Source organism: Pelobates fuscus, chromosome 5 (assembly GCF_036172605.1).
Source record: "Pelobates fuscus isolate aPelFus1 chromosome 5, aPelFus1.pri, whole genome shotgun sequence".
In the NCBI taxonomy this organism is placed as follows: Eukaryota; Metazoa; Chordata; class Amphibia; order Anura; family Pelobatidae; genus Pelobates; species Pelobates fuscus.
In genome coordinates this window covers 132,054,103-132,079,871 of record NC_086321.1, presented here as the reverse complement: position 1 = coordinate 132,079,871, position 25,769 = coordinate 132,054,103, and the positions used below count along the sequence as shown (strand labels likewise).

Below are 25,769 nucleotides of genomic sequence, written 5' to 3'. Positions count from 1 at the left end.
AAATATTGCCCGGAATCCACTGGAATGATAACCCATCATTGAACTTAAATCATTCTGGCCATTCTGTTTTTTATCCAATGTTTGATCTATTGATTTATGGACAGTAATAACAAACACTGATACAGCGGATGACAGATGTGATCCCATCACAACAGCATCTTTTGACATTCATTATATCTGAACAAAGGTGTAGAGCAGGGGTAGTCAACCTGGTTCCTACGGTTTGGGATTTCAGGTGGGTGGTGGTGGGTTCTGCAGAAAGCGCCCTGTGGGCCTCGATGGCCATGGACCAAGGCTGGCAGGGGAGATCCTTTAATTTCCCCCATGCAGAGCCAGCCTTGCTGTAAGCCCTCTTGGCTGGTGAGGAGATCAAAGATCACCGGCCTGCTTGCAGTTGGTTCCAGCCTGGGAGGCTCTGTGTTCTTCCCGCGAGTAGGCTGGTGGGAGCGTTGCCACATGTTACCATGGCAATGCGCAGATACAGTGCTGTGCTCGCAGGAGGACAGGCGAGTCATCCTGCAGCCAGAGGAGCTGCAGGCTAAAGGGAACATACCCCCACTGTAGCACCATGACTTGCAGCATTATGTCCCTCCTCCTTCGTAAAAGGTAAGAAGGGAGGGGTAGACAATAGGATAGATTTTCACATCTCACTCACCTTCACACAGCATAGACCCTATGCTGTACATATTAAAAGGTTGACTACCCCTGGTGTAGAGCCATATATACATGGTATGTGCACCTATTTTCAAGAATTTATAGGAATGCGGTTCCTTCCAACTGCAAAACAATCCTGTTGTCCAGTTAAAAGCTCATAACTAGCCCTGTGATGGAGACTGTATGCAAAGGCCCTGGGGTCATCTGCTCCGCAGCCGTCACAAGGTTGAAGATAGAGAAATGCTGAGGCATGCCGACCCCATACATTATGGCTAGCATTTTCATAGGTTAAAAATATTTTTGAATATCTTGTGACACTGTATGTGAATATAAAGTATTACATTTTTAATGAAAATCATGTTTTATATGTTGCTCCTTTGCTTATAAAGGTCATCCTCAAGCTCTTCACCTATTCGATCTGCTATGCAGCTGACTGCAGCTTCTCATCGCTCAGCTGGTGGAGCTGAGAGCTACCAACCTGTTGATCATGCCATGGTACAGAAGGACATAAGGGCACGCGAAGCCAAGGTAGAACGTCCCAGGAATGAAAACTATTACAACTCCAAGCTGCCTCCTTCAGTGGTAGAACAGGCATCGCCTATTAAAGTCATGGAGTCCAGGCCTCTTCCCACAACTGGGGCCAGTTCCGCTCACCAGTATAACAACGGACAGGGGAAAAGTCAACATCATCAACCCCTGGACCAGACTGCGGTATCAGCCAGTGAGCAGCACAATAGGGACAAGACCACAAATAAACCCTTTTCCATGCAGGAACAGGAGCTTCGATCACTCGGTAAGACCACCATGACTGCGGCCAACTTCATAGACGCCATTATCATGCGTCAAATTTCTTGCGATAACGGGAAGCGAGAAAGAGGCTCGCTAAATATCGACGCCAATAGTGATGGTAAGACATACAGGAGCAGGTAGTCCAAGCTTGTGGCCTATACATATTACATACACACATCTATACATTTTTCTAAACATATATATAAATATATATATATCACGCATTTATATTTATATATACTTGTTTTTATATTTTTTGATTTTTAATTTATTTTATAATTTTTCAATGCACGTTCCGGTGATTTGGCTATTTCAGCATCCAAATTTTTCTTTAATTTTTTTTTTTTAATTATAATTATTTGCACAAATCATTTGTCTCCAGTTTTTTTTTTCTTTTTTTTTTTTTTCCATTTTCAATAAATAACATGTTTTATTTTTTGGGGGGGATAAGGAGAATTTTTATTCTCTTAATCCGTGCTTCGCTGCCCTTGTTTGAAATGTGATTCTCATCCCTTAGAAGCTTCAGTGGCAGAATAGCAAATGCTAACGATGCCCTTTTGCAATACGTTGCTGACCCCTCTGGCAGCAGATGGGTTTACACATGTTCTAGCAAGACTGTGTAGCAGTTTGGTGAGGTTTAGAGGCGATGTGGGGAGTGGGTGATCTTACCTTAGTTTATGGGTGCACTCATCAGTTTGCTGTTAGTATCTGTGTTGCATGGAAAGGTTAACAAATGTGCCTTGTTGCCACATGACACTCAGATCCTGCGTGGGGAACTCCTCCCAGTGGCCTTTACCTTTCCCTGCCAGATGGGTCTGCAGTGGATTGAATGCTTGCTGTTCCCCTGCACCCTGGGCAAGAGACCATGCTATCAATCGATATACCCAGATGCCATAATGATCTCCGAATAAGCTTTTATTTTTGTGCATCCCTATTGAAACACATTCTGTATTCAGCATGCGCTTTAACCTCCAGTTCTAGGGTTCAAAAGAGTTAATCAGTCTTTTTAGAGATCCACAGTTTGTTATTGACCTTTCATTGCCAAAGGGGTTTGAAACACAGTGCTGTATGAAGAATCTAAACACAGATACTTTTAGTTAACACTTTATTTGCATGTAATCTGTTGGCGCTAGCTATATAAAGGGCAGTAATAATAATGTAATAAATCCTTTTAGAGGTCCGAGAGCAATGTCTCTCTTACTTTGGCAATTGGGATGCCTAAAACACAGGCCCTTTATTTAAATCACTTAAGTATTCCTACACAAAGTGGAGATGGTGCAAACATGCTTGGATTGGTTTTACGCTTGCAAAATGTAAACACCTTACATTTTGTGCAAGACTGTTAACACCATACTGAACCAGCTGATGTCTTCTAACTCCCTGAGGATCACTGATGGTTAATGTATAACCGTTTCGTCTGCAGTTACCCCATTCCAAAATGGAGTATCCTGTTTTCATTACAACAATGGGTCTGTATAGAGCAGCCAGTGATAAAAAAAGCAGGGCATCATGCTAGAATCAGGACAAGCTTATACCTCTGGTCTTCAAGGAGATGTAAAATAAATTATAAACACAAACCTCCGATAGTAACCCACTTCCTGATTGCTACATGAACAAAACACTGTTCCGCCGAAGCACAGACTTTCCGGAGTGCTGTTGATTTCTTGGAGAAGTTGCGTAAATTTGTCATCCAATCACTTCTGGAGGGTTTGTTGCTCTGCGATTCATTACAAGTTTAGTCAATATCTGCTTGCGGATCTCTGGTCACCGATTGGTGGCTTAGCTTGGTGGCGTGTCTTCTCGCTGTTTCCGGCAATTATAATCATGGAAAGCCGTCCCCCTTCACTGCCTGCTCTGTGGTTCTGATATGGTTATATATTGTTGGTTGTGGTTTTTTTGTCTTTGTGGAGCTATGCAAGAATGTACACTTTGTATGGGTAGTAATCACATATATATCGTCTCCATATTGCACTTTGTATTTTGTGAATTATAGAAAATCAATTATAAAGTAATGCAAAATTGTAATAAATGTATTGGACCCGTTCCCAGAAGTATTCTGACTTGGTAAAAAAAAAAAAAAAAACACATTGAAAAATGGCAAAAATTACTATCTTCCCTAAGTAACATATGAAGGGGCATTCTACGCACGCACACGCAAACTAGATGCAGTGTGTAAGTAGGTTACTGTTGGCTATGCCAGTTTTTTTTTATTTTATATTTTTTTATTAATTTCTTTAGTATTTAAAAACAAATCTATTAAGTTCTCCCATAAACCCACCCCTTGTTCCCTGCAGTGTTTCCCTTTTTTGCTTCAATAATGCTGCTTTACATGATGTCATTTGAGTTGTAGTTCAGCTGTTAGCTTTCTTACAGTAGAAAGCTGGTTATTAAACTACACAATGGCCAACACTGCCATGTTTGCAACAAGTAAGGTGTAGTGTCCGTGTGGAGGTGTGCTAATGATGCAATGTGCGTTGATCACTCTTGCAAGTGTAAAAGCAGTGCGTTTTCCTGATGTGCCAAGATAACATGCAATCTAGATGTGCAGTAATCAGGTCTTTCCACATGCAGACCTCTGCTGAATTGCTCATGTATGGACAGAAGTACCATAGAATGGCATGTGCAGTGTGTGTGCTAGTTTAAATTAATCATTCTCTTTTTCATGGGGAACTTTACCTGATGTCAATAAAAGCAGGACACCAGAGAAAACATCCCTTATTGTTTTTACATATTTGATTTGCTGGACACTATTCTGCCCTGAGAGAGAGAGAGAGAGAGAGAGAGAGAGTGTGTATGTGTGTATATATATATATATATATATAATATAATAGTTATTTTCTCTAAAGTGTGAATTACAAATTCTATGCCAGAAGAGCAAACTAGAAACATAGCTGAAGAGTCTTTCCAATTTGGCTCTCTTGGAAATGACCTAGTTTAGAAATTGGAATTTCATACACACTAAACAGCGAGATGCTGTGACTTGACCATCTATTTCCAAACGTTAGATCTATAATAGCAGAATTACATGAAACAATGCAGTTCTCCTGTTATGGATGTTTACAGTTTGACTAATTTTCCTGGATTTTGTCCGTTTTCACCACACCTTACGGTTTACTTAATAGTCCCCTGTGTGTATAAATGTACATGGTACGGTATGAGCTTCCATATGAGTCTCAGCTCGTTCCTGTGCAATATGTACATAGGAAAGGTATGTTCATTCAGTTCTGAAATAATTGATTTTCAGGGATTCATTTTGCCTTCAAAGTGAGAACATTTTGCACAGCTCCATTATGCTAATCAGTTGTTGTTCAAGTGTTAGACCAAAATCTTAACTTGTTTGCGTCTGATTAGGATATCCCACTGGGTACAGCCCCGACAGATGTGATGCAGTTAGCCCTATGAATACGCCTGGGCTGTCTCATGAGAAGGGCCTCCGAGTGGCTGTACAGGACCCAGAGAGTGCACGTGTGGATCAGGAGACTCGACACAAGCAAGGTAATCATGCAGCGCCACAGAAAATGTCAATGCTTTAAAAATAACACACTTTCAGACTAGGGTTTGCTCTGTTTTTTTTGCTTGGTTAAAATGAGGATTATTTGTTTGTATTGGGCAAGGAAGAAGGGGTAGTCATTCCCAGGCTTATGTCTCCTTGCTTTAAGAGAATGTATTGCCGCTTTACAGTCCGAAGTCACCGGAAAGTGCTCAGTGCATGGAGTGATGTGCATTAAGTGTTGCCTGGTTGACGCTAGTCTGTGAACATTGAAAATGCAAATCATAGTAAATCCATCCTATAAGTAACTTCTGGTCCATGGAAACCATGGATTATATCTTTAAGAGTTAATTAATGCAGTCCTCTATCTATAATCTAGGGAAATGGTGAAGCGCTATATTTATGTATAAAATACGAAAAGAGAATTATAGCGAAGCTTGGGAATCAATGGATATACCTGAAATATCCTTTTTTTCTCTCTCTCTTTTGGGATTTTAACCTTGATACACGATTCCTTAAAAATGTAAACACAAAAAATACATCATAGTATAACACTGCAAGGTATATTATAAGTTCGTATATAAGATTATTCCCACTCACACTTTAAAGAGCCAAAATGTTTTAGCTCAGTTCATGCACTTATGGGGTCCGTAAAGGCGACCCTCTCCCTTCTTGGGCGGCTTTTGTTCTTTCTTTATCCGATCTAGGACATAGAGTACATATAGTGTAGTACCTTTGGTAAGTGCCTTTTATAAGTGTAATTTAGAATGGGGTACTCACAAAACCAGAGCCTTCCAATCGGCTCAATGGTACAGCGTATGTGGTTAAGGACCACAATCCTTCTTTTTAGTAGCAGGAACAAAATTTGCCAAATAGTGTCTCAGTAAAAAAGTAATTTTATTTGACTATCACTTTAAAAAATTCTTTTAAAAAATTCTATAAGTATAAAAGTATCAAAACAATAGATATAAATACACACTATATAGGCAAACAGTAATTAAAAGAAGTCCAATAGTTACAGTCTTTTCCAGGACGCGTTTCGCCAAGTAGGCTTCCTCAGCTGGATAAAAAAGTCTTTGTAATGTTCCTTGGACAGGTTCCTGCTTTATAAACCTTCTTCTTGCTTGAATAATTGGTGTGCGGGCTTTTTAATTCTCGCGGGCTATTGCCATGGTAACGGCAATGCCCTGCGTGTCAAGCCTCTTTCGTGGTTGTAGTTCCGTGTACGTCACTTCCGGTTTCGCTTATATCCGGTTTTCATGCGTTCCACTTGCGGTTCAACTCGTTGGTTCGTCCATATCGGCACAATTATAGAAGAAGAGAGGGAGAATACATCCCATCAAAGTCCAATCATGTTTTTCTTTTTTTCTTTTATAACTTTATATGCATAAATCTTTTATCCCATATTCTTAACATAACCTGATATTGAAATTTACAGAAAGGATCTGTCCGGTTGATATTTAAGTTTGTGCTCTATGAATAAAGTATGTGATTTCTAATATCTTTTTTACACCTCATAAAAAGCCAGATTATGTGTATTCTGAAGGTTATATTCCGTACTATCAGTACTTAGAGATAATTAACTTAAAATATTCTAATTCGTGTGGGAAACACGTAATCTGAAACTACTATAGAGAACTAGGGAAAGTTCCTTTCGGATTAGATAATAATACCGATATATTTAAACGGACATTAGGTATTAATGCTGCAAGAGAATCAGACGTGGGCATAGGGGCCGTTAGAAATCCATATAAGTAAAATTAGTCACATAAAGGGGTAAGATCTATAAAAATATTCGAAAGGGAGGTGAAGGGCATATATAAAATCGACCCCTACAAAGTGCTAGGGTGATAAGTAAATCCTATTCTATAAAGAATTAAAAATACTCTCTATCAGTATATGGTAGTGAGGGACTAATATAAGGTAAAAACTAAATGAGGAGTACATAGTTAAAAACAATAGTAAAATGTACCTATATAAGCTAACCTAAACCACTTAAGGTGCTGGGTAAAATAGAAAGTGTTGACATATAGTGAAATGAAAGGGATGGGTCATACTTCTGTTCCTAGCCGGAATTACAATCTCTATGTGTAGGTAAAATAAATCTACACATAGAGATTGTAATTCCGGCTAGGAACAGAAGTATGACCCATCCCTTTCATTTCACTATATGTCAACACTTTCTATTTTACCCAGCACCTTAAGTGGTTTAGGTTAGCTTATATAGGTACATTTTACTATTGTTTTTAACTATGTACTCCTCATTTAGTTTTTACCTTATATTAGTCCCTCACTACCATATACTGATAGAGAGTATTTTTAATTCTTTATAGAATAGGATTTACTTATCACCCTAGCACTTTGTAGGGGTCGATTTTATATATGCCCTTCACCTCCCTTTCGAATATTTTTATAGATCTTACCCCTTTATGTGACTAATTTTACTTATATGGATTTCTAACGGCCCCTATGCCCACGTCTGATTCTCTTGCAGCATTAATACCTAACGTCCGTTTAAATATATCGGTATTATTATCTAATCCGAAAGGAACTTTCCCTAGTTCTCTATAGTAGTTTCAGATTACGTGTTTCCCACACGAATTAGAATATTTTAAGTTAATTATCTCTAAGTACTGATAGTACGGAATATAACCTTCAGAATACACATAATCTGGCTTTTTATGAGGTGTAAAAAAGATATTAGAAATCACATACTTTATTCATAGAGCACAAACTTAAATATCAACCGGACAGATCCTTTCTGTAAATTTCAATATCAGGTTATGTTAAGAATATGGGATAAAAGATTTATGCATATAAAGTTATAAAAGAAAAAAAGAAAAACATGATTGGACTTTGATGGGATGTATTCTCCCTCTCTTCTTCTATAATTGTGCCGATATGGACGAACCAACGAGTTGAACCGCAAGTGGAACGCATGAAAACCGGATATAAGCGAAACCGGAAGTGACGTACACGGAACTACAACCACGAAAGAGGCTTGACACGCAGGGCATTGCCGTTACCATGGCAATAGCCCGCGAGAATTAAAAAGCCCGCACACCAATTATTCAAGCAAGAAGAAGGTTTATAAAGCAGGAACCTGTCCAAGGAACATTACAAAGACTTTTTTATCCAGCTGAGGAAGCCTACTTGGCGAAACGCGTCCTGGAAAAGACTGTAACTATGGGACTTCTTTTAATTACTGTTTGCCTATATAGTGTGTATTTATATCTATTGTTTTGATACTTTTATACTTATAGAATTTTTTAAAAGAATTTTTTAAAGTGATAGTCAAATAAAATTACTTTTTTACTGAGACACTATTTGGCAAATTTTGTTCCTGCTACTAAAAAGAAGGATTGTGGTCCTTAACCACATACGCTGTACCATTGAGCCGATTGGAAGGCTCTGGTTTTGTGAGTACCCCATTCTAAATTACACTTATAAAAGGCACTTACCAAAGGTACTACACTATATGTACTCTATGTCCTAGATCGGATAAAGAAAGAACAAAAGCCGCCCAAGAAGGGAGAGGGTCGCCTTTACGGACCCCATAAGTGCATGAACTGAGCTAAAACATTTTGGCTCTTTAAAGTGTGAGTGGGAATAATCTTATATACGAACTTATAATATACCTTGCAGTGTTATACTATGATGTATTTTTTGTGTTTACATTTTTAAGGAATCGTGTATCAAGGTTAAAATCCCAAAAGAGAGAGAGAAAAAAAGGATATTTCAGGTATATCCATTGATTCCCAAGCTTCGCTATAATTCTCTTTTCGTATTTTATACATAAATATAGCGCTTCACCATTTCCCTAGATTGTAGTCATTGGTTTTAAGATAAGATTCTGGTGTTAAAGCAGCTACTATTGTATAGTATTGCAACCAATTGGTGTATATTGTGATTCTCCAAATTAGCGCTGGTACATCCACTCATTTTCGACAGTCCTCTATCTATGCATAACTACATAATTTCCTTCTTTACAGTGCCACTAAAACATATATCAGAAGGCCATATGCGACAGAAAGTCGAAGGCCAGCAGTCACCTTGTCACCCAACACAGTGTTCCTCAAAAAAACAGCGGTTGGTCACGTTGGCTCAGCATATTAATGTAGGTCTCATTTTTCTTCTCTTATGAGCTAAAGTCATTCACTTGTTTGTTTGGAGTTTTTTTGCTTTGGTTTTTTTTCTTACTGTTACAGTGACCACTTTAACATTCTTTTGTCTACAAATATTGTATTTTTCGAAATAAGAAGCTCCATAAAAGAGAAAGTTTAAGCTGTTGAATGAACATCTCTCGTACATAAGTGGAAACGTCTCTTCCTCAATTAAAAACATTAGTAGCCCTCTAAGGAACACTTCTTTCAAACATTTGGTCTTTGGGAGGGGGTAATATATAAAGATAGAGATAGATATAAATATATTTCATTTGTTTATTATTATTTGGGGATGTGAGGTTGTAAATCCATAAGGCACATGGCCCCTCCTAGGTTCTGAGTGGCATAGCTCATTTCTTTCCTTCCACATATTTTGTATAGTGATTATATCGCTGCTGATTAGAACAGTGGTAACTGGGAAACTCGGTAAGTGTGGGCAAGACACGTAATGATATATACCCGGCTACCATAGATTGTAAGCTTGTTTGAGCAGGGCTTTCCTTGCCCCAACCCCTGAACATGAAAGCATGGGAATGTTTGGTAGATAATTAGGCAGCAAAAGACCCTCAGAACAAATTGTGTGGTCATGACCCTACTAATGAATTTCATCAGAGTGCAATTATTAACAAGACTTTGATCTTTATTTTTTCAAAGTCTATATTGACTAGTCCAGTTGGAATTTTTCTGTATTGTAGACATTTTTTGTAACATGATCAGTGTAGCCTTGTATTGCACAGCAAGTTCCATTTTTGTATGACTTTTTTTTTTTTTAATATATTTTTTTGTTTTGTTTCCAGGAGGTGATCACCCGAGATTATACCCAAAATCATCCACAAATCCAAGCTCCAGTGTATTACCCTGGAACTGTCGGTTCAGTATTGGACCTCAGGCAGAATGCCAACGACGCTGTCCTTCAACAGCAAGAACAGAGTCAAGCTGCACGAATATCTCCTGGAAGCAACGGAGACAAAAGGTGAGAATACCCCTCCGTTAGCATAGTACTTTTGCCTGGTTGTGACAGGCAATGGGTAATCGTTTTAGTCCCAGCATCTGCTGCTCAGCCACATGTTAATTTCACTGGTTTAAAGGGAACACTGGGAATAAAGGCATCTAAGCTGCTGATGCATCTGTTCAGATCTCCAAAGATTTCAGCCTCGAGTTTATAGACTCTTGTCACTGTGAGTCTCACTGGTTAATTTAAAAAAAATATATATTTTTTTTTCCAATTCCTTTTTAAAGCCAGATATGTTTAATGACAAACATTTGGATCATGAGCTTTGGTTTCCACTCCAGAGACCAGAATATTGTGGCCACACCAGTTTTGATAAAATCAGTAGAAATCCTATGTACCGGTAGATGAATTTGAGCTTCATTGATCCTTAGATCTCCTGATCAAAACAAAGCATCTACGTTGAGTGGCTCAGAAGATGGTATCGACCCCATATCTCCACCAGAGGGCATGGGAGAGCCAGAGTATACTAGAAGTGCCACATATCCCACTTTATATAGAGAGGGAGATCAAACCGAACCAAGGTAATGCACTCTTAAAGCATGACAACTTACCTCTTCATCAGTAACCAGCCATACTTTCCCCTCAAGTTGCTTTTTCCAACTTCCTATTTTTGATGAGGATGCCTGTACTTGGCCATCTGCTAAAGAGGGGATTATATAGTGCAACATATAGCAGTAAAAGACGTTCAGTGCGCTCTTAATGCTGCCCATTCGGTAAATCCTACTAGACTTGTTCGACTCCCTACTTATAGTATTTGCAGACGATAATAAATAATTTTAAGCGCAGAGGGTTATTGATAAAATTGTTAACTTTGTTTGCCATGAGGTGTTAGAGGCAGCAAATGTATATATTTAAAACATTTAGTTGAGGTTTGATGCTGCCTTTTAAAAAATGGCTACCACAGTGGAGGGGCACATGTTCCTCTCCCACATATGCTGACAGCAAAATCCCACACTGCCAAGCGTGCTCCCTAGACATTAAAGATTCAGTTTTCACCGTGTGGTGGTGGGTGAGTACATAGAAATCTATTCCAGTGGCCTTCGCTGTAGATTTTGGTAGAGGGAATGGCCTTCTGAGATGAATGCTACGACCAAACAAGGTTAATTACAGAAACTTCCTGTTACCTGTTATTGACCAGATAATTAGATTTACTTGAGCTGAAATAATAGTTAGGGATTTTATTTTTCCCCAGTGTGTTTTTATAACCCTAAAGTATGAGATTTCCTGATTGTTTCCAGGCAATTACTCATAAAAGTTCATAACGATAGGAAATGTAGCAATAACATATCTCTTCATTTGCTTGGCATTTGGCTAGAACTATGCTGATAGCATTTCATTATCTATAAAATTACACTGCAAGGCAGGGACACAATGGAATCCTGGGGGAGGGTGGAGGGAATCAGAAACCCTAACTTATGGGGAGGTGGGTACCTGATGGGTGAGCAGCTTCTGCCCCCCCCCCCAAGATATTATTACCAGTTTGCAGTGGTTAGGCTAAATCTGAACTTTTAACCTGCAATTAAATATTGCACTTAACAGGCTTCTCTGCTTTCTACTCTCATATCCATCTCTCCGTGTTAGTGGTCTTCAATATCATCCTCTAATAATGTCATTTCTTCTCAGTGGATCCCTAAATTTCTTACTATATCCAACTAATGTTCTCCAACAGGTCAGAATAAAGAACTATCTGCATGCTTTATGTAGTAAACATTGTATCTGAGTGCATATTATTTCCAGCATTCTAGTGCTGAATTGTTATAGAATTTAGGTTGTTATAAGAACTGCCCTAAATTTGGCAGATAGCCTTCACATGTGTTCCTGCTAACCTATCTTCTGTGGGACAGTGATTGGCATGACCTTAATGCAACATATACAGGGTTTGGTATTATTATTGGTAATTCTATAGCGTCAACCTATCCCACAGTGCTTTCAATCTTATAAAAGGGAGAATTTAATCGGAGGTTAGGTAGATGAGGACCCTGCTCAAATGTTCTGTAGTAATCTGCCTGTATCGTAAGATTATCAACTTCAACTGTACATCGTTCATGGCTGATGGAGCCAGACATATATTTTTCTAGTGTGTTAATGGCAGAACAAATTAATGAAAAGCCGCCATGGTTTATTTTTTTCTCGTGGCTTTTTCCTTTTCCTTTTTTTTTCCCAGTAAACCGTTGTAAAGTTTTTGCTGAAATATGGTGCTGATAAATACAAACATATTTATTTCCACCGTACAAACAGAAGGGTGGACATCACCTTCTTGAGAAATCCTGTTCCCAGAAATTCTTTTGCCCACTCTACCTAGGTATTTAGCTCAGAATGATCTTCCATGTCTATGTCAAATAACTTGTGTCCCTTTGGAGAAAGAAAACTCCAGAGGTAAGTATATTTTAAGGTGTGGCAGAGGTAAGTATATTTTACTGAAATACATTGTTTCACTCTAGCAAGCATTCTATTATTGTTCACTTCAGTAAATCTAAAAAGAATGGTTCAAAAGTTAGGTTTTAATACATGACTCTTGTAGATTTCACTAGGTTCAAAGCACTAAGTAGTCTAGTCTGGCAAATTTTGTAATACTATTTTTTTTTCCCTCTTTCTCGCTCTTTGCAGAATGGGTTCGAAATCCCCAGGGAACAACGCACAGCCCCCAGCTTTCTTCAGTAAGCTGACCGAGAGCAACTCTGCTATGGTTAAGTCCAAGAAACAGGAGATCATTAAAAAGCTTAGTACAACCAACAGGAATGAGCCAGAGTATAGTAAGAGTTTCCATGTTTTTTTTTTCACGCGGAAGCAGTATGACCTTTTTGGGGGAGGGTGGGAGGTGCTGTCGGTTGCTGTCCATGTTACACTCTACACTGGATTACGCAAGAGTAGAAATATCCTACTTGACACTTAGAATGAGCACCTACATTTTCTAGAGAGATATCTTCTATGGTATTTTTTGTGTGTGTTTATTTCTATGTAGAAGAGTTCGGAGAGTGTATTTTCTTTATCCCTTTGTAGATGTTGCACTTTTTTGAGAATTCTGCTTGAGTTGTCTATTTTTATTTACTTATTTTTAATTTTGCATTGTCAGATATTGGGCAGCCAGGAACTGAAATATTTAACATGCCAGCCATCACTGGAGCAGGTAATCCCATGTAAAGTTTGTCTACAGCTAATTCATTTTGTATGGGCTGTATGTTACACTGTGATTGATGAAATGGATATAGTAGACGAGTACTTTATTTCTTGAGTATACTGGTATACAGGTCAGTGTTAGACAAGCTGTAGAGCTCCAGATACTACTAAACTCAACCACTTCTCCATTAATATTCAGTCCTATTGCTGCCTTTGTGTTAGAAGGTTCTGCTATTGCATACAACCTTCATTTGGCTTTTGGTAATGCTGGACACCATATAGAGAAGAATGTGGGATAAAAGATGTAATATATATATATATTTAGATGCTGCCTCTCTTGCTTGCAATATTAATTGCACTCTGATTTTACTTCCTGTATGTCGGATAACAGTTTGTTGATTCAAAGACAAATCTGGCTGCCACTTTACAGTCACAAATGATTTCCCCCCGGTTTATGGCAAAATCAGAAATCATTGGGTTTTTTTTCGCCTACTTTTGAATCAGTAGATATGTGAAAGGTTGACCTTGATGGATTTCTTTTTTTAAACCTTTATTCTTGCGTAACGATCTTACAGAATTACTTATCTCTGTATTTTCAATAAAATAAAAAAAAAATTAATAAAATAAAATACAACTGTATCCTAGAGGGTATCCTGTGTATTGTGAAAGTCTTGTAGGTAAAATATTAAAATGCCTCCATGATCATCATATAATTGTTATACTTCGTATGTATGTAGTGTACATAGATCTCTGTAGGCCTGTGAAATAAGTGTGTGTCTAGCACACACACAGTATAATAAATGTATACCAAGCTGCATTCTGGAAACTCCTCCCTAATCTGGAACATGTTCAGAACAGGTGCCTGGTAAATTTGTATACTGAATGTATGCTTTGATCAGAATTATCCATACCTCTTTGCAGTGAATTTTATTTTATTGCAAATGGGGTATGTTGAGTCTTTTTTAGTAGCCACTTAGTCACAAACACTGGCCAAAATTAGCGTTCAATTTAGTTGTTGCATTTTTCACACACAACAAATATGAATGCTTACTTTGGCCAGTGTTTGTTACTAATTGTCTACTAAAAAAGACTGGCACATACCCCATTTGTAATACCTTGGGTTGTCTACTTTTGTAAATGGTATGCCATCATGGGGGTAATTGTCATTCCTGGGCTACCATACGCTCTCAAAGGCAACATAACCAATCTGGCAAATTTCAATGTGTATAAACTGAAAAATGTAACAAGCTATATTTGACCGTGTGACTTTCCAAAACACCATAAGACCTGTACATTGGGGTACTGTTTTACTAGTGAGACATCGCTGAACACAAATATGTGTACTTTATTGCAGTAACAGCTAACAGTATTGTGACATTCACAGTTAAAATGCCATGCAGAACTAAAAAAAAATAACATGTCTTAATTTCTCAATTTGTTTTTATATTTTATTCATATTAAATTAGGTTTAATGTACAAATATTTGATGTGACATGAAAGCCCTGTTTCTCCTGAAAAAAATGATATAAAAGTGTGGGTGCACATAATATGAAAGATGTTAATTACGCCTGAACAGACATTTAGCGCAGATTCAAGGTTTTGTTTAAGTTTTGTTTTGATCACAACTTGTACAACTGCCTCAGTCCTTAATGGCTTGGCATTTTTTCACAAGTAGTGTTTCAAAGTTGTTGTATACAGCAGACACAGAGGAAACCATGTTTAAAATGGAATGAGGCAAAAATTATATTCTTTGTTAAACTAATTTGCATATGCCCACCGAGAAAATCCTTTGCGGTAGTAATATCACTGCAGATTTGTGATTTCTGTGGGAAAAGAAAGTCTTATGGCTTGACTGGTGTGCAGATTTATTTATATATATATATATATATATATATATATATATTATTCAAGAGCGAGAGATTTGTGTTTTTATTAATGGGCCTGTACATGTACAAGGCTAACTATCGTTTTCTCTCCAATCTTTTTGGCCTTTTTGACCTGCACTTTTCCCAGGACCCATTAGCTGCAGAACCCAGCCAGTGCCGGAGAACTCAAACAGCAACATGGGATTGGAGGCCATTATTAGGAAGGCCCTAATGGGTAAATATGATGAACAGTGGGACGATCGCTCAGCTCTCAATACCAATGCTTTTAACCCTTTGAATGCCAGCACAAGCCTGCCCTCTGCTATACCCATAACAGCTGCTGATGGACGGAATGACGACATGCGATCCTTGCCAGGTCTGCTGCTTTTTATTTCTTCTTTCGATGCTACTTTCTTCCTTTCCTAATGTGTATTAGCTTTTTCCCTGTTGCTTTCTCTCTTTTTCTTTTTTTTTTCTCCCTCCTCCATCTATCATGAGTTTCAAACTTGCTTCAGTAACCAGCGGACAGTGCTGCCTGCTATCTCTCAAAAATGTAATCTCACCTCTCGCTTATTTTTCATCTTTTAAACCGGCCATCTCCCATCGTAATTAGTAGTTTGAGATAAGTGTTTTTTTTTTTTTTATTCTTTTGTTTTTACATCCAAACAAGGCTCCGTACGTTGCACAAAACTCATTTTGTCTAGTGTATGCAAATAAAACTAGAATGGGTGTTGTCTGGTGTTGTTTGTCCAACATGCCATAGAAAAGATAGACTTTGCCCTATCATTTAAGTGGAATAAGTTGACATGAGCTGGTTAATCTGCTCACATAAAAGCTGATAAGCACAGTACAGACCAAACACACTGACTGACTCCCATATAATCTGACACTGTCCTGATAGACCCGATAATGCATTATTTAGGACAGTGCGATTTAAAAGGTGCATTTTCACTTGGGAGGTTTTCATATGCATATACTCGAAATGATGAACTCTTTATATTGTTTTAATTTCATTAAATTGCCATTGTATTCAAAAGAATCAGTTTGACAAAATAGGGACTTTTTCGTCTTCAATGTGTGTTGTTTGACAAAATGCCATAAAAGGTACATCAGTCAGCTGTGGCATCTTGCCACTGGGCAAGGATCTATTGTGGCATCTACAGTTTTAAAGTGTGTTTCATAGTTCCTTTGCTTTGTAATCTTGCACACGTATGACGGTGCAAAGATCATGCATGTGCATCTGTTAGTAGCTGAAGAAGAAACAATGGCAGTCTTGGGTAAGTATATCTCCTGTTCTTTCTCCTCTAATCTCCGACATGCCAGCAGACACTTCAGGAAAAGTGTTTGCAAACACCCAATAACTGCTATTTATTATTCATCTGAATGTCTGTTAGAGTATGAAATTCTGACTCAAAATGCATAAAGATATTTTCTTCAAATCTATGTCGTCCTATTGCTACTAGGAGGATACATTAGAGGGAGGGGGAAAAAAAAACAACTAACATTCATCAGAACACTTAACAGAACTCCCTAGTATGTGGTTGGAGTATTGTTGACAAGTACTGGGGAAATGTGAAACTAGATTGTGTTCACATGCAAGTTATCATAACCTTCTAATATGTTCACAGTCCAGCAGATGTTGTATGGGTTATGTTTTTTAAATATTTTTTTAAAATTTTGGGGGAAAGTTAAAAGCAATCACTGGTAAAACCAATGGAAGTTTTTTTGTTTTCTCTTGTAAAGCTTTGCCAGAGAATTGGTCTTTGGTGAATAAATCCCTGTATGATAAGACTGGGGCTTATTTATCAAGTCAAAATACCAGCAGTGCAGATTCTTAAGAATAATGTTGTACCATTAAGGGGCATTCGGATACCAAAATCCAGACATTGTTGACCATTTATTATGTCTGGATTTTGAATAACCACTTCAGCATAAACAGCGTGTTGTCTGGAATTCAGCCTGTCCAGATGCAACCAAACGGCTGAAATGCAGAACGGAATGATAGATACATAGAATCTTATGTTCGTAATCTATAATAAATAATACATCCGAATTGGCCACTACATGATTGCAAGTTCGCTTTATTGTAAACACACAGGGACAAATTCTAATACACTGCATAAATCATAATTTGCACCAATTAAGTAACGAATTCCAAGTGGCAAAGGGTTAATTCCCTATAGGGTGTATGATATAGAGTATTAAAGGGATTATCTGAAGCATTATAACCACTACAGCGTACTGTTGTACTGGTACTTCTATACAGTCAGCTGTGAAACCATCTATGAGTCTTTTGACACTTGCCTGGCTCTGCTGTCCTTTAAGACTGCCATCAGTGAAAAATATCCATAGCTGCATAACATGAATATTTCTATTGACAAAGCCAGGTAAGTGTCAGACAGTTTGTAAGGCACTCTGTAGTGGATACAATGAGTAGATTCCCCTTTTAAAATCTAAATGTTTATTTCCTTGTACTGTACCATCTTGATTGCGTCATAATGCATTGCAATTTGTGTTTCTTTGTTTTGTGCCTTAAAGCTTCAAATTATTTTAATAAAATATATGGGCTGGGGGATATGAATGCGTAGTATATGATTTTATTAATATTCTGTATTAAAATATAAAAAAATAATTATATTATTGATTTAAAATCTTGACCACACGCCGCCATTGGATAGATATTGTAGATTTCTTTCCGTTTACATGCAAATGCTGATCCAGACCTGTTTTGGTCCATGTGAATAAGGTCAGCAGTGATCAGCTGTGTTCACAGCCTTCATTCTGCTATGATTAAAACATATGCCTACAGTTTAGCATTGTCACATAGAGATAAGCATCTGACCATCCCTCATTGACCTCTGTCTTTAAAGGGATCCTATAGTGCCAGGAAAACAAACCTGTTTTCCTGGCACTATATGCTCCTGTAGTGCCCCCCTTCTGCGGGGGATAAAACCCCTATAGACACTTACCTGAATCCAGTGCCGATGTCCCTCAGTGCTGGGTCAGACTCCGCCCAAACTCCTCCCCCGCCGACGGGGGAGACCTAATGCGCATGTGCGTCAATGCCCGCATGCGCATTAGACCTCCCCATAGGAAAGCATTATTCAATGCTGTCCTATGGGGAAAATCTGACCCCCTGCAGGTCCGTGAGGACGTCCAGTGTCAGATAACGCACCAAAAATCCATTTGGATTACGGAAGCCCTCTAGTGGCTGTCTGTTAGACAGCCACTAAGGGCAGACTTAGAGCTGCAATGTAAACATTGCAGTTTCTCTGGAACTGCAATGTTTTACATTGCATCACTAAGTGCAAAAGGGTCACAGCTCCCAGACTACTTCAATTATCTGAAGTGGTCTGGGTGCATACAGTGTCCCTTTAAGATATTTTTTTATAATTGTGTTAACAAGCAGGTGTACTGGGACCATTACTAAAGTGAGAATTATTGGGATTCAAAGTGCATTTCAACTTAAGGTCAACTGTGCTAAACTGGCAGCCTGTTAAAGTTCAGCTACTCTGGCCTTAAATTTGAAATTTGCTTTGAATTTCCAACAATCCAATGGGTGTCAATGTAAACAGTACGTTTTTGTTGTGTATCTGCCACCTGTACTTATGACTACATATAGTTTAATCCAAGCCCAGTTTTGCTCACCAAGTATTAACATATTCTTGATGCCCCAGTAAGCTTGTTGGGTATGTTGATTTTATATACTGCATGTTTTACAACTGCAATTGTTTTATTAATTGGGGTCCATGAAGGATTGTACACTCCTCCATAATAATTAAATTACAGAATACAAAAAGAAGACTTGTAGCAGCAATACTCCATCTTGAATTTCTACGGGTGATCACTGAATATGTAGTTACTACCAAAAATGGAAGTCTAGATTAGCTCGTAGTTTTGTACTTTGGAGACAAAAGTACATTTCATACATCAGTCTACAGTCGTGCCCTAATTTATGGTATGCGTATATCCTTCCTCCCAGATCCCTTCTCCACTCCACGATCCTGTAAGAGAGAAGTATAGAATGCCCACCAAAGTAGTACTTCTGTTCACTTATCCCAAAGCCTCACACCTGTCTCTTGGATGAAGCACAGTTGTTCACTGATGGGTGGTATTATCAATTTACATTCCTAAAATCTCAAGTCTATACAGATGTTAAAGTGGGGGGAAAAAAGTTTAATTGGAAAATAATAAATTGTAGCTCATGAACTTACAACCTCATACCCCTGTTTGAGGGGTGGACGCACATTGCTAAAACAAAGCCAAACTAGTATTTCTTTTTAAAGCTGTTTCAGCATTATTGATTCATTTTATTGTTAAAGTAAAAAGTATTGCTTTAATAAACTGTAGAGGACCTAAAGGGAACAGTGCCACCCTGAAGTGTACAACTGTGATTTACTCCAGAGCTCTGAATTGCATGAGTGTGATTTTACACCACATCATTGCATTCTTACATTCAAGAGCCCTGTTGAATAGAGTTGAGCTATCATGGCTCACATTCTTATTTTTCCCCCCAGATTGCAGCTCGAGCAGCATGTCCTTAAGTAGGTGACACACAGGCTTCCTAAATAAATGCGAAACTCAGTATAGTTCTTAATATTGATATTTATTACTCTGTAAATCTAAAAATACAGTTTTATCGCACTAAAAGTCTACAAATAAAATTATTCAACAATGCTAATATATAACTTCCTTCACTAAACAGAAACCTGAGACACGTTTCATCCACAACGGGGCTTTCTTAATCAGTAAATTATTACATCAGGGTGTCATCAGACACTATTTACTTTTATGTACCTCTACGGCAGGTGTGCCCAAAAGGTAGATCCCCAGATTTTGTAGAACTACCATGCCTATGATGCTTTGCATGCCTTTTGAACGATAAAGCATCTTGGAAGCTGTAGGTTTAATGCATCTGGTGATCTACCTTTTGGGCACCCCTGCTCTACTGCATTATGCACCCCAGTAAATGTTGAAATGTGGTTAGTGGGGTGTTGGAACCTTCCTGCTGAATTCTTTATTTTTGGAACTAAAATACTTTCAATATTTACTTTATTCAATTAAGATTTCTAAAACCTAATTGAAAACAGTAGATTAAAGGGAGTGTCCCAGTCGCCTTAAACCTGCCATGTAAAACATTGCTGTGTTAGATAAATTACAGGGTTAAGACTGCCTCCAGTGTTTGTCTACACTGGACATTCTTCCTTTGCATGATCCCAATTAAAACATTGAGTCAATTATTTTTTATGGGGAAGGCCTAATACTTACAGCGTATGTGCATTAGGTTCCTTCCACCGGCTGACGTCTGGGGAGTAGGAGCCCGGGCCAGTGGCCAGGGATATCGGTGCTGGAATCAGGCAAGTGAAAAGGGGAAAACCTTTTTTTAACCCTTTCTTTGCTGCCGGGGGTGTGAGGAAGGGGGGACTAAAGGGGCATTATAGTGTTAGGAATACTGCTTCAATTTCTAACACTATTGTGGTCCTTTAAATCAAACTACATATGGAGCTCCTTGGCTTATTGATAGGAGCAGCAATCCTATAGCCACATTGGTTTTTGATTTAATGTTGGTGGCAGGGTGGCTAAAACCACAAATTGACTGGAGAATTTAATACCTAGAGCCAAAATAGCAGAATTGACTTAACTGAAGATGTCCCTTGCAGCTATATTCTTCCTGGACTTCTTCATCTGCTGGTGTTTTATTTGCTAGGAGATGTCATTCCATATGTGATCTGAGACATGATGAATGGGACCGTGCCAAAATAACACTTATGATGGCTGCTGGGGTTGGAGAAAAGTTGAAGGCGGAACTCCACCTTTTGTCACCCTGAGGCTTACCCATATGACAAAGTAGTCTTATGGTATCTCTGGATTACTATAGTATTTAAATGAAATTCCAATGCAGTTGGCATCAGTATTTCATAAAGATTATATCTTAATAAAATACTGAGAAGTGTCTGTGCCACTTTCATTATTTTCTTGGATATAATCAGGTGCGGGACCACAAATATTTATAGGTCAGCTGAACTTTTGAAGACAGGGCAACCCTATCTGCCTTTTGTAATGCAGTTTGAACATAAAGCCAATTTTAAAAATGGAAATAAAAATAAATCTGGATTTCTGAATCACTTAAATATTTGAACAATCTGTGTTATTTTATGATGCTTCAATGGGAAAGAAGTGTAGCTGTCAGCAGTAGAAATATTAGTACTATTGATATCCATGGCATCTGCTTAGAATTTAGAATTTAAAGGAAAAACGAAGCATTACCTTTTTTTGGATAGATGCACTGCTTATATGACAAAAAATAGAAGCAAAATTAGTATGTTATATGTTAAGTACTTGAGAATAACCATGTGTGCCCTCAAGTTGAAATCAACACTTTTGTAAAGCCCTTAGAAACACCCCAAACAGTCAGGAGGGTTTCCTTTCAAACTGCCTTTGAGTTTGTGCTGAAACTCGCTGAGAAGCAGTGGTTTAAGTGCTTCTCTTTCAGCAGAAAAGCATTGGATTGGCTGGGAAATAGTCACCAGTGATCTCCTGAGACTGGGTATCTGCTCGATTGGAGGGAAGTAACTTTGATGTCTAAAAGGAACACTATTAGAATAATGTACAGTGGAGTTTTTTTGTTGTTGTTTTTGTTTTTTAAAGCATCCTTTTTATTTTAAAACGTTCTGTTACGGAATCTACCACTGATTACATAACTTAAACACTTGTGTTGTTCAACATAAAAAATGGCCACAGTATTTTGTTGACAAAAAAGTTGTTTTTTTATACATCATGTGTCTGGTACATATTGTGCTTATTCCGAGGTATGGCTTATATGTGTCAGCGGGCAAGCAGTGAGCTGATAAAAGGTGGGCAAAGCGTATCTCTGGTGACAAAGCAGAACAATAATCTATTTGATGTGTGTTTTATATTAGAAATGTTGGGATTTTGCAGTGTTTTAGGGATGCTTGTTTTTTGTATTTCTTTAGGCAGTGGAGGGAAACACAAGCTTTCCAGGCCAAGCAGCAGAAAAGCAAAGTCGCCAGCACCAGGCCAGCCGTCTGGAGAAAGACCTCCTTCTGCGTCATCTGTGCACTCAGAGGGTGACTGCAACAGGAAAACCCCTCTAACCAACAGAGTCTGGGAAGAGAGGCCATCTTCTACAGGTAGGATTGATATGACCTAGAGAAAATAAAATACAAATTTCAGAATAGGCCAGCTTTATTTTTTTTGTTATTGATATATTAACCTATTTGTCTTAAAGGGTTACTCAAACCACCATGACCACTGCATAAATGTGAAGTTGTCGTGGTTGTAGAAGTAAAACACTGCACATATTGAGTAATCTGCACTTGTGTGCCAGGGGCCAGTTTCACCCCTTGCACATGTGACATAGGCCGCTCAGAACTCTGTTCCGTGCTGCCGAACGCCAAATTTTGGACATATGATGTCATCAGCGAGCTGGCAACATGTGATAACCTTCTCCCTTGTAGGCAAAGTGCCTGCAAGGGGAAGCTAGCTCTCCCCTTCCATATATTCTCCTTCCTCCCTCTATAGTTAAATAAATTAATACAATCCCTCCCATCGCCACCGAACTCAGAGTGTGCGAGACGTTGACACAGTCCAATCACAGGCCAATTGGATCTCACACAGCTGACCTGGTGTCACAAATACATTAGAGATGCAGTGCCAGGAGCTTCGTCTGGCTCTGGATTCCAGTTATTAGCTAAGAGACTAATGCCCAAGAAGGCATTATACATTGAAATACTGCGCATGAAAAAAAGGTTTATAGTAACCCTCTAACTTTTTTTTTTTTTTTTACTTTTTACATAGTGGTTTTTAGTTTTCTAGTTTAGCATGCATAATTGACCCTTTGAATGTTTTACTGACATCTTGGTATGTAAATGCTGCAACTGATTTGCTTTATTTATTTACATGTGTATACAGTGAGGGAAAAAAGTATTTGATCCCCTGCTGATTTTGAACGTTTGCCCACTGACAAAGAAATGATCAGTCTATAATTTTAATGGTAGGTGTATTTTTACAGTGAGACACAGAAAAACAAAAATCCAGAAAAATGCATGTCAAAAAAGTTATAAATTGATTTGCATGTCAATGAGTGAAATAAGTATTTGATCCCTTCAACTTGGTACTTGGTGGCAAAATCCTTGTTGGCAATCAGAGGTCAGACATTTCTTGTAGTTTGTCACCAGGTTTGCATATCTCTCAGTGGGGGTTTTGTCCCACTCCTCCTTTCAGATCCTTTTCAAGTCATTAAGGTTTCAAAGCTGACTTTTGGCAACTCAAACCTTCAGCTCCCTCCACAGATTTTCTATGGGATTATGGCCTGGAGACTGGCTAGGCCACTGCAGGACCTTAATGTGCTTCTTCTTGAGCCACTCCTTTGTTGTGTGTTTTGGGTCATTGTCATGCTGGAATACCCATCCACAACCCATTTCCACTGCCCTAGCTGAGGGAAGGGAGGTTCTCACCCAAGATTTGATGTTACATGGCCCCGTCCATCGTCCCTTTGATGCGGTGCAGTTCTGTCCTCTTAGCAGAAAAACACCCCCAAAGCATAATGTTTCCACCTCCATGTTTGACGGTGGGCTGGTGTTCTTAAGGTCATAGGCAGCATTCCTCCTCCTCCAAACACCACGAGTTGAGTTGATGCCAAAGAGCTCGATTTTGGTCTTATCGTACATAAACACTTTCACCCAGTTCTCCTCTGAATCATTCAGATGTTTATTGGCAAACTTCAGACAGGCCTGTACATGTGTTTTCTTGAGCAAGGGGACATTGCGGGCGCTGCAGGATTTTAGTCCTTCACGGCGTAGTGTGTTACCAATTGTTTTCTTGATGACTATGGTCCCAGCTACCTTGAGATCATTAACAAGATCTTCCTGTGTAGTTCTGGGCTGATTCAATCACCGTTCTCATGATCATTGAAACTCCACGAGGTGAGATCTTTATGGAGCACTAGACCGAGGGAGACTGACAGTTATTGTGTTTCTTCCATTTGCGAATAATCACACCAACTGTTGTCACCTTCTCACCAAGCTGCTTGGCGATAGTCTTGTAGCCCATTCCAGCCTTGTGTAGGTCTACAATCTTGTCCCTGACATCCTTGGACAGCTCTTTGGTCTTGGCCATGGTAGAGAGTTTGGAACCGGATTTATTGCTTCTGTGGACAGGTGTCTTTTATACAGGTAACTAGCTGAAATTAGATTAGTTATTCTGTATCTCACTGTTAAAATACACCTACCATTAAAATTATAGACTGATCATTTCTTTGTCAGTGGGCAAACGTTCAAAATCAGCAGGGGATCAAATACTTTTTTCCCCTCATTTTATGTTGCCATATGTTTCCTTTGAAATGTGCAAAATATATTAGTCACACCAAAAGTAAAAATAGACTAAAGCAAGTAATGATGGAAAAAACGTTTTTGAACGCAAATACAAAAAAAACGAAATCTTCAAAACAAAATTCTGTACCATCCTGGTAAACACTGGTTAGTCTTCCTATATGTCCTATTCAGTGCCACAAAGTTAGCTCGCAAATGTATGTTTATAAGAATAAGAATCCATACAATTAATATTTTTTTTTTTTTTCTTTCTATAGGGTCAACACCATTTCCATACAATCCACTAACAATCAGGCTACCTTCAGGTCTGGTTGCTGCTCCTTCCTCCACATCCATTCCACAGAGTAACTCTGGCAACCCACAGAGGGCTCGAGATGAAGAGCCTAAACCGCTGCTTTGCTCTCAGTACGAGACTCTCTCTGACAGCGAGTGATCAACGTCTTTGCGGCCAGCCAATCACAAGAGAAGCTCTAATCATTAGAGGATGTCCAAAGCCTTTCTGACCATTTGAAAGAAAAACAGCCAATGCTATCACGCAACAGGAAAACTGAGGGGGGGACGGACAGACACAAAGTAGTCTACAGTTTGAAAAGCCTTAAAATTACTCCTTAATCTTTACTTGATGGTCAATGTGTTTTTACACTTTCTGGCATGGGACTGCTCAGGAAGGAGTGGAAGGTCCCAGATCTCAGAAAGATTGGATATTTTTTCTGTTCTATACTCAGGGGATATTTCCACCTGGTGCTTTGCTACATTGCATTGGTTTGTTAACAAAGCTGACTCGTAAGCGTGATGACGTATGTCTGTGTACAATGTATACGTATGTACATGTGTTCATATGCACTTAAAAAAAAGAAAATATATACACATTCCAGTTTATTGCACACAGACCTAGCAGTGCAGAGCAGCTGCATGCACGGCCATTGCAGAACTGTTACCGATCGGGTTTAAGATCCTTCCAAAGGCTTCTTAACCTAGTTTCTCTCCATGACACATCAGAGGTAGTGCGAACAGCTCTCGATATGTCTCCCCCGGCCCCCACATATACTTAAAGGAATGTTTTGCTGAAGGATTACTAGTGACGTGAAATAAAGACAACCTTTTGCGCAATTGCTGCATGTTTTTTCCATGGCTGCTGGCGCATACTTACTGTATATAGCTTGGCACACGTACACTTAATCGAATGCAGGTTGTTCCCAGTATTGCCTGTGGCAGGAGTTCGAGTTTTCTGGCACTACTAAGGATGTTGAAAATATCCCTACATTTTCTTTATTTGACCCTTTCTCATTGCCAGTGATCATCTTTGCACTGTGGGTTGTTAAGTGAAAT

The 25,769-nt window shown here is 38.7% G+C and overlaps 1 protein-coding gene across 10 annotated transcripts in view; it reads left to right on the top strand.

The window, feature by feature from the left end:
- The window catches only part of NCOR2 (nuclear receptor corepressor 2), a 360,458-nt gene extending 334,908 nt beyond the window's left edge, over positions 1-25,550 (top strand). For 4 of the 10 annotated variants that reach the window (XM_063454320.1, XM_063454317.1, XM_063454315.1 and 1 more), the window contains 10 exons: positions 1,044-1,561; positions 4,795-4,938; positions 8,926-9,050; positions 9,894-10,069; positions 10,480-10,629; positions 12,716-12,861; positions 13,182-13,235; positions 15,239-15,466; positions 22,065-22,241; positions 24,698-25,550. In XM_063454320.1, coding sequence (XP_063310390.1) covers positions 1,044-1,561; positions 4,795-4,938; positions 8,926-9,050; positions 9,894-10,069; positions 10,480-10,629; positions 12,716-12,861; positions 13,182-13,235; positions 15,239-15,466; positions 22,065-22,241; positions 24,698-24,873 — 1,894 coding nt within the window. In that variant the 3' untranslated portion in view covers positions 24,874-25,550. The remainder of the gene's footprint in view (positions 1-1,043; positions 1,562-4,794; positions 4,939-8,925; positions 9,051-9,893; positions 10,070-10,479; positions 10,630-12,715; positions 12,862-13,181; positions 13,236-15,238; positions 15,467-22,064; positions 22,242-24,697) is intronic. The other 6 variants (XM_063454326.1, XM_063454322.1, XM_063454321.1 and 3 more) reach the window with 6 other exon arrangements.
- Positions 25,551-25,769: the final 219 nt, after the last annotated feature.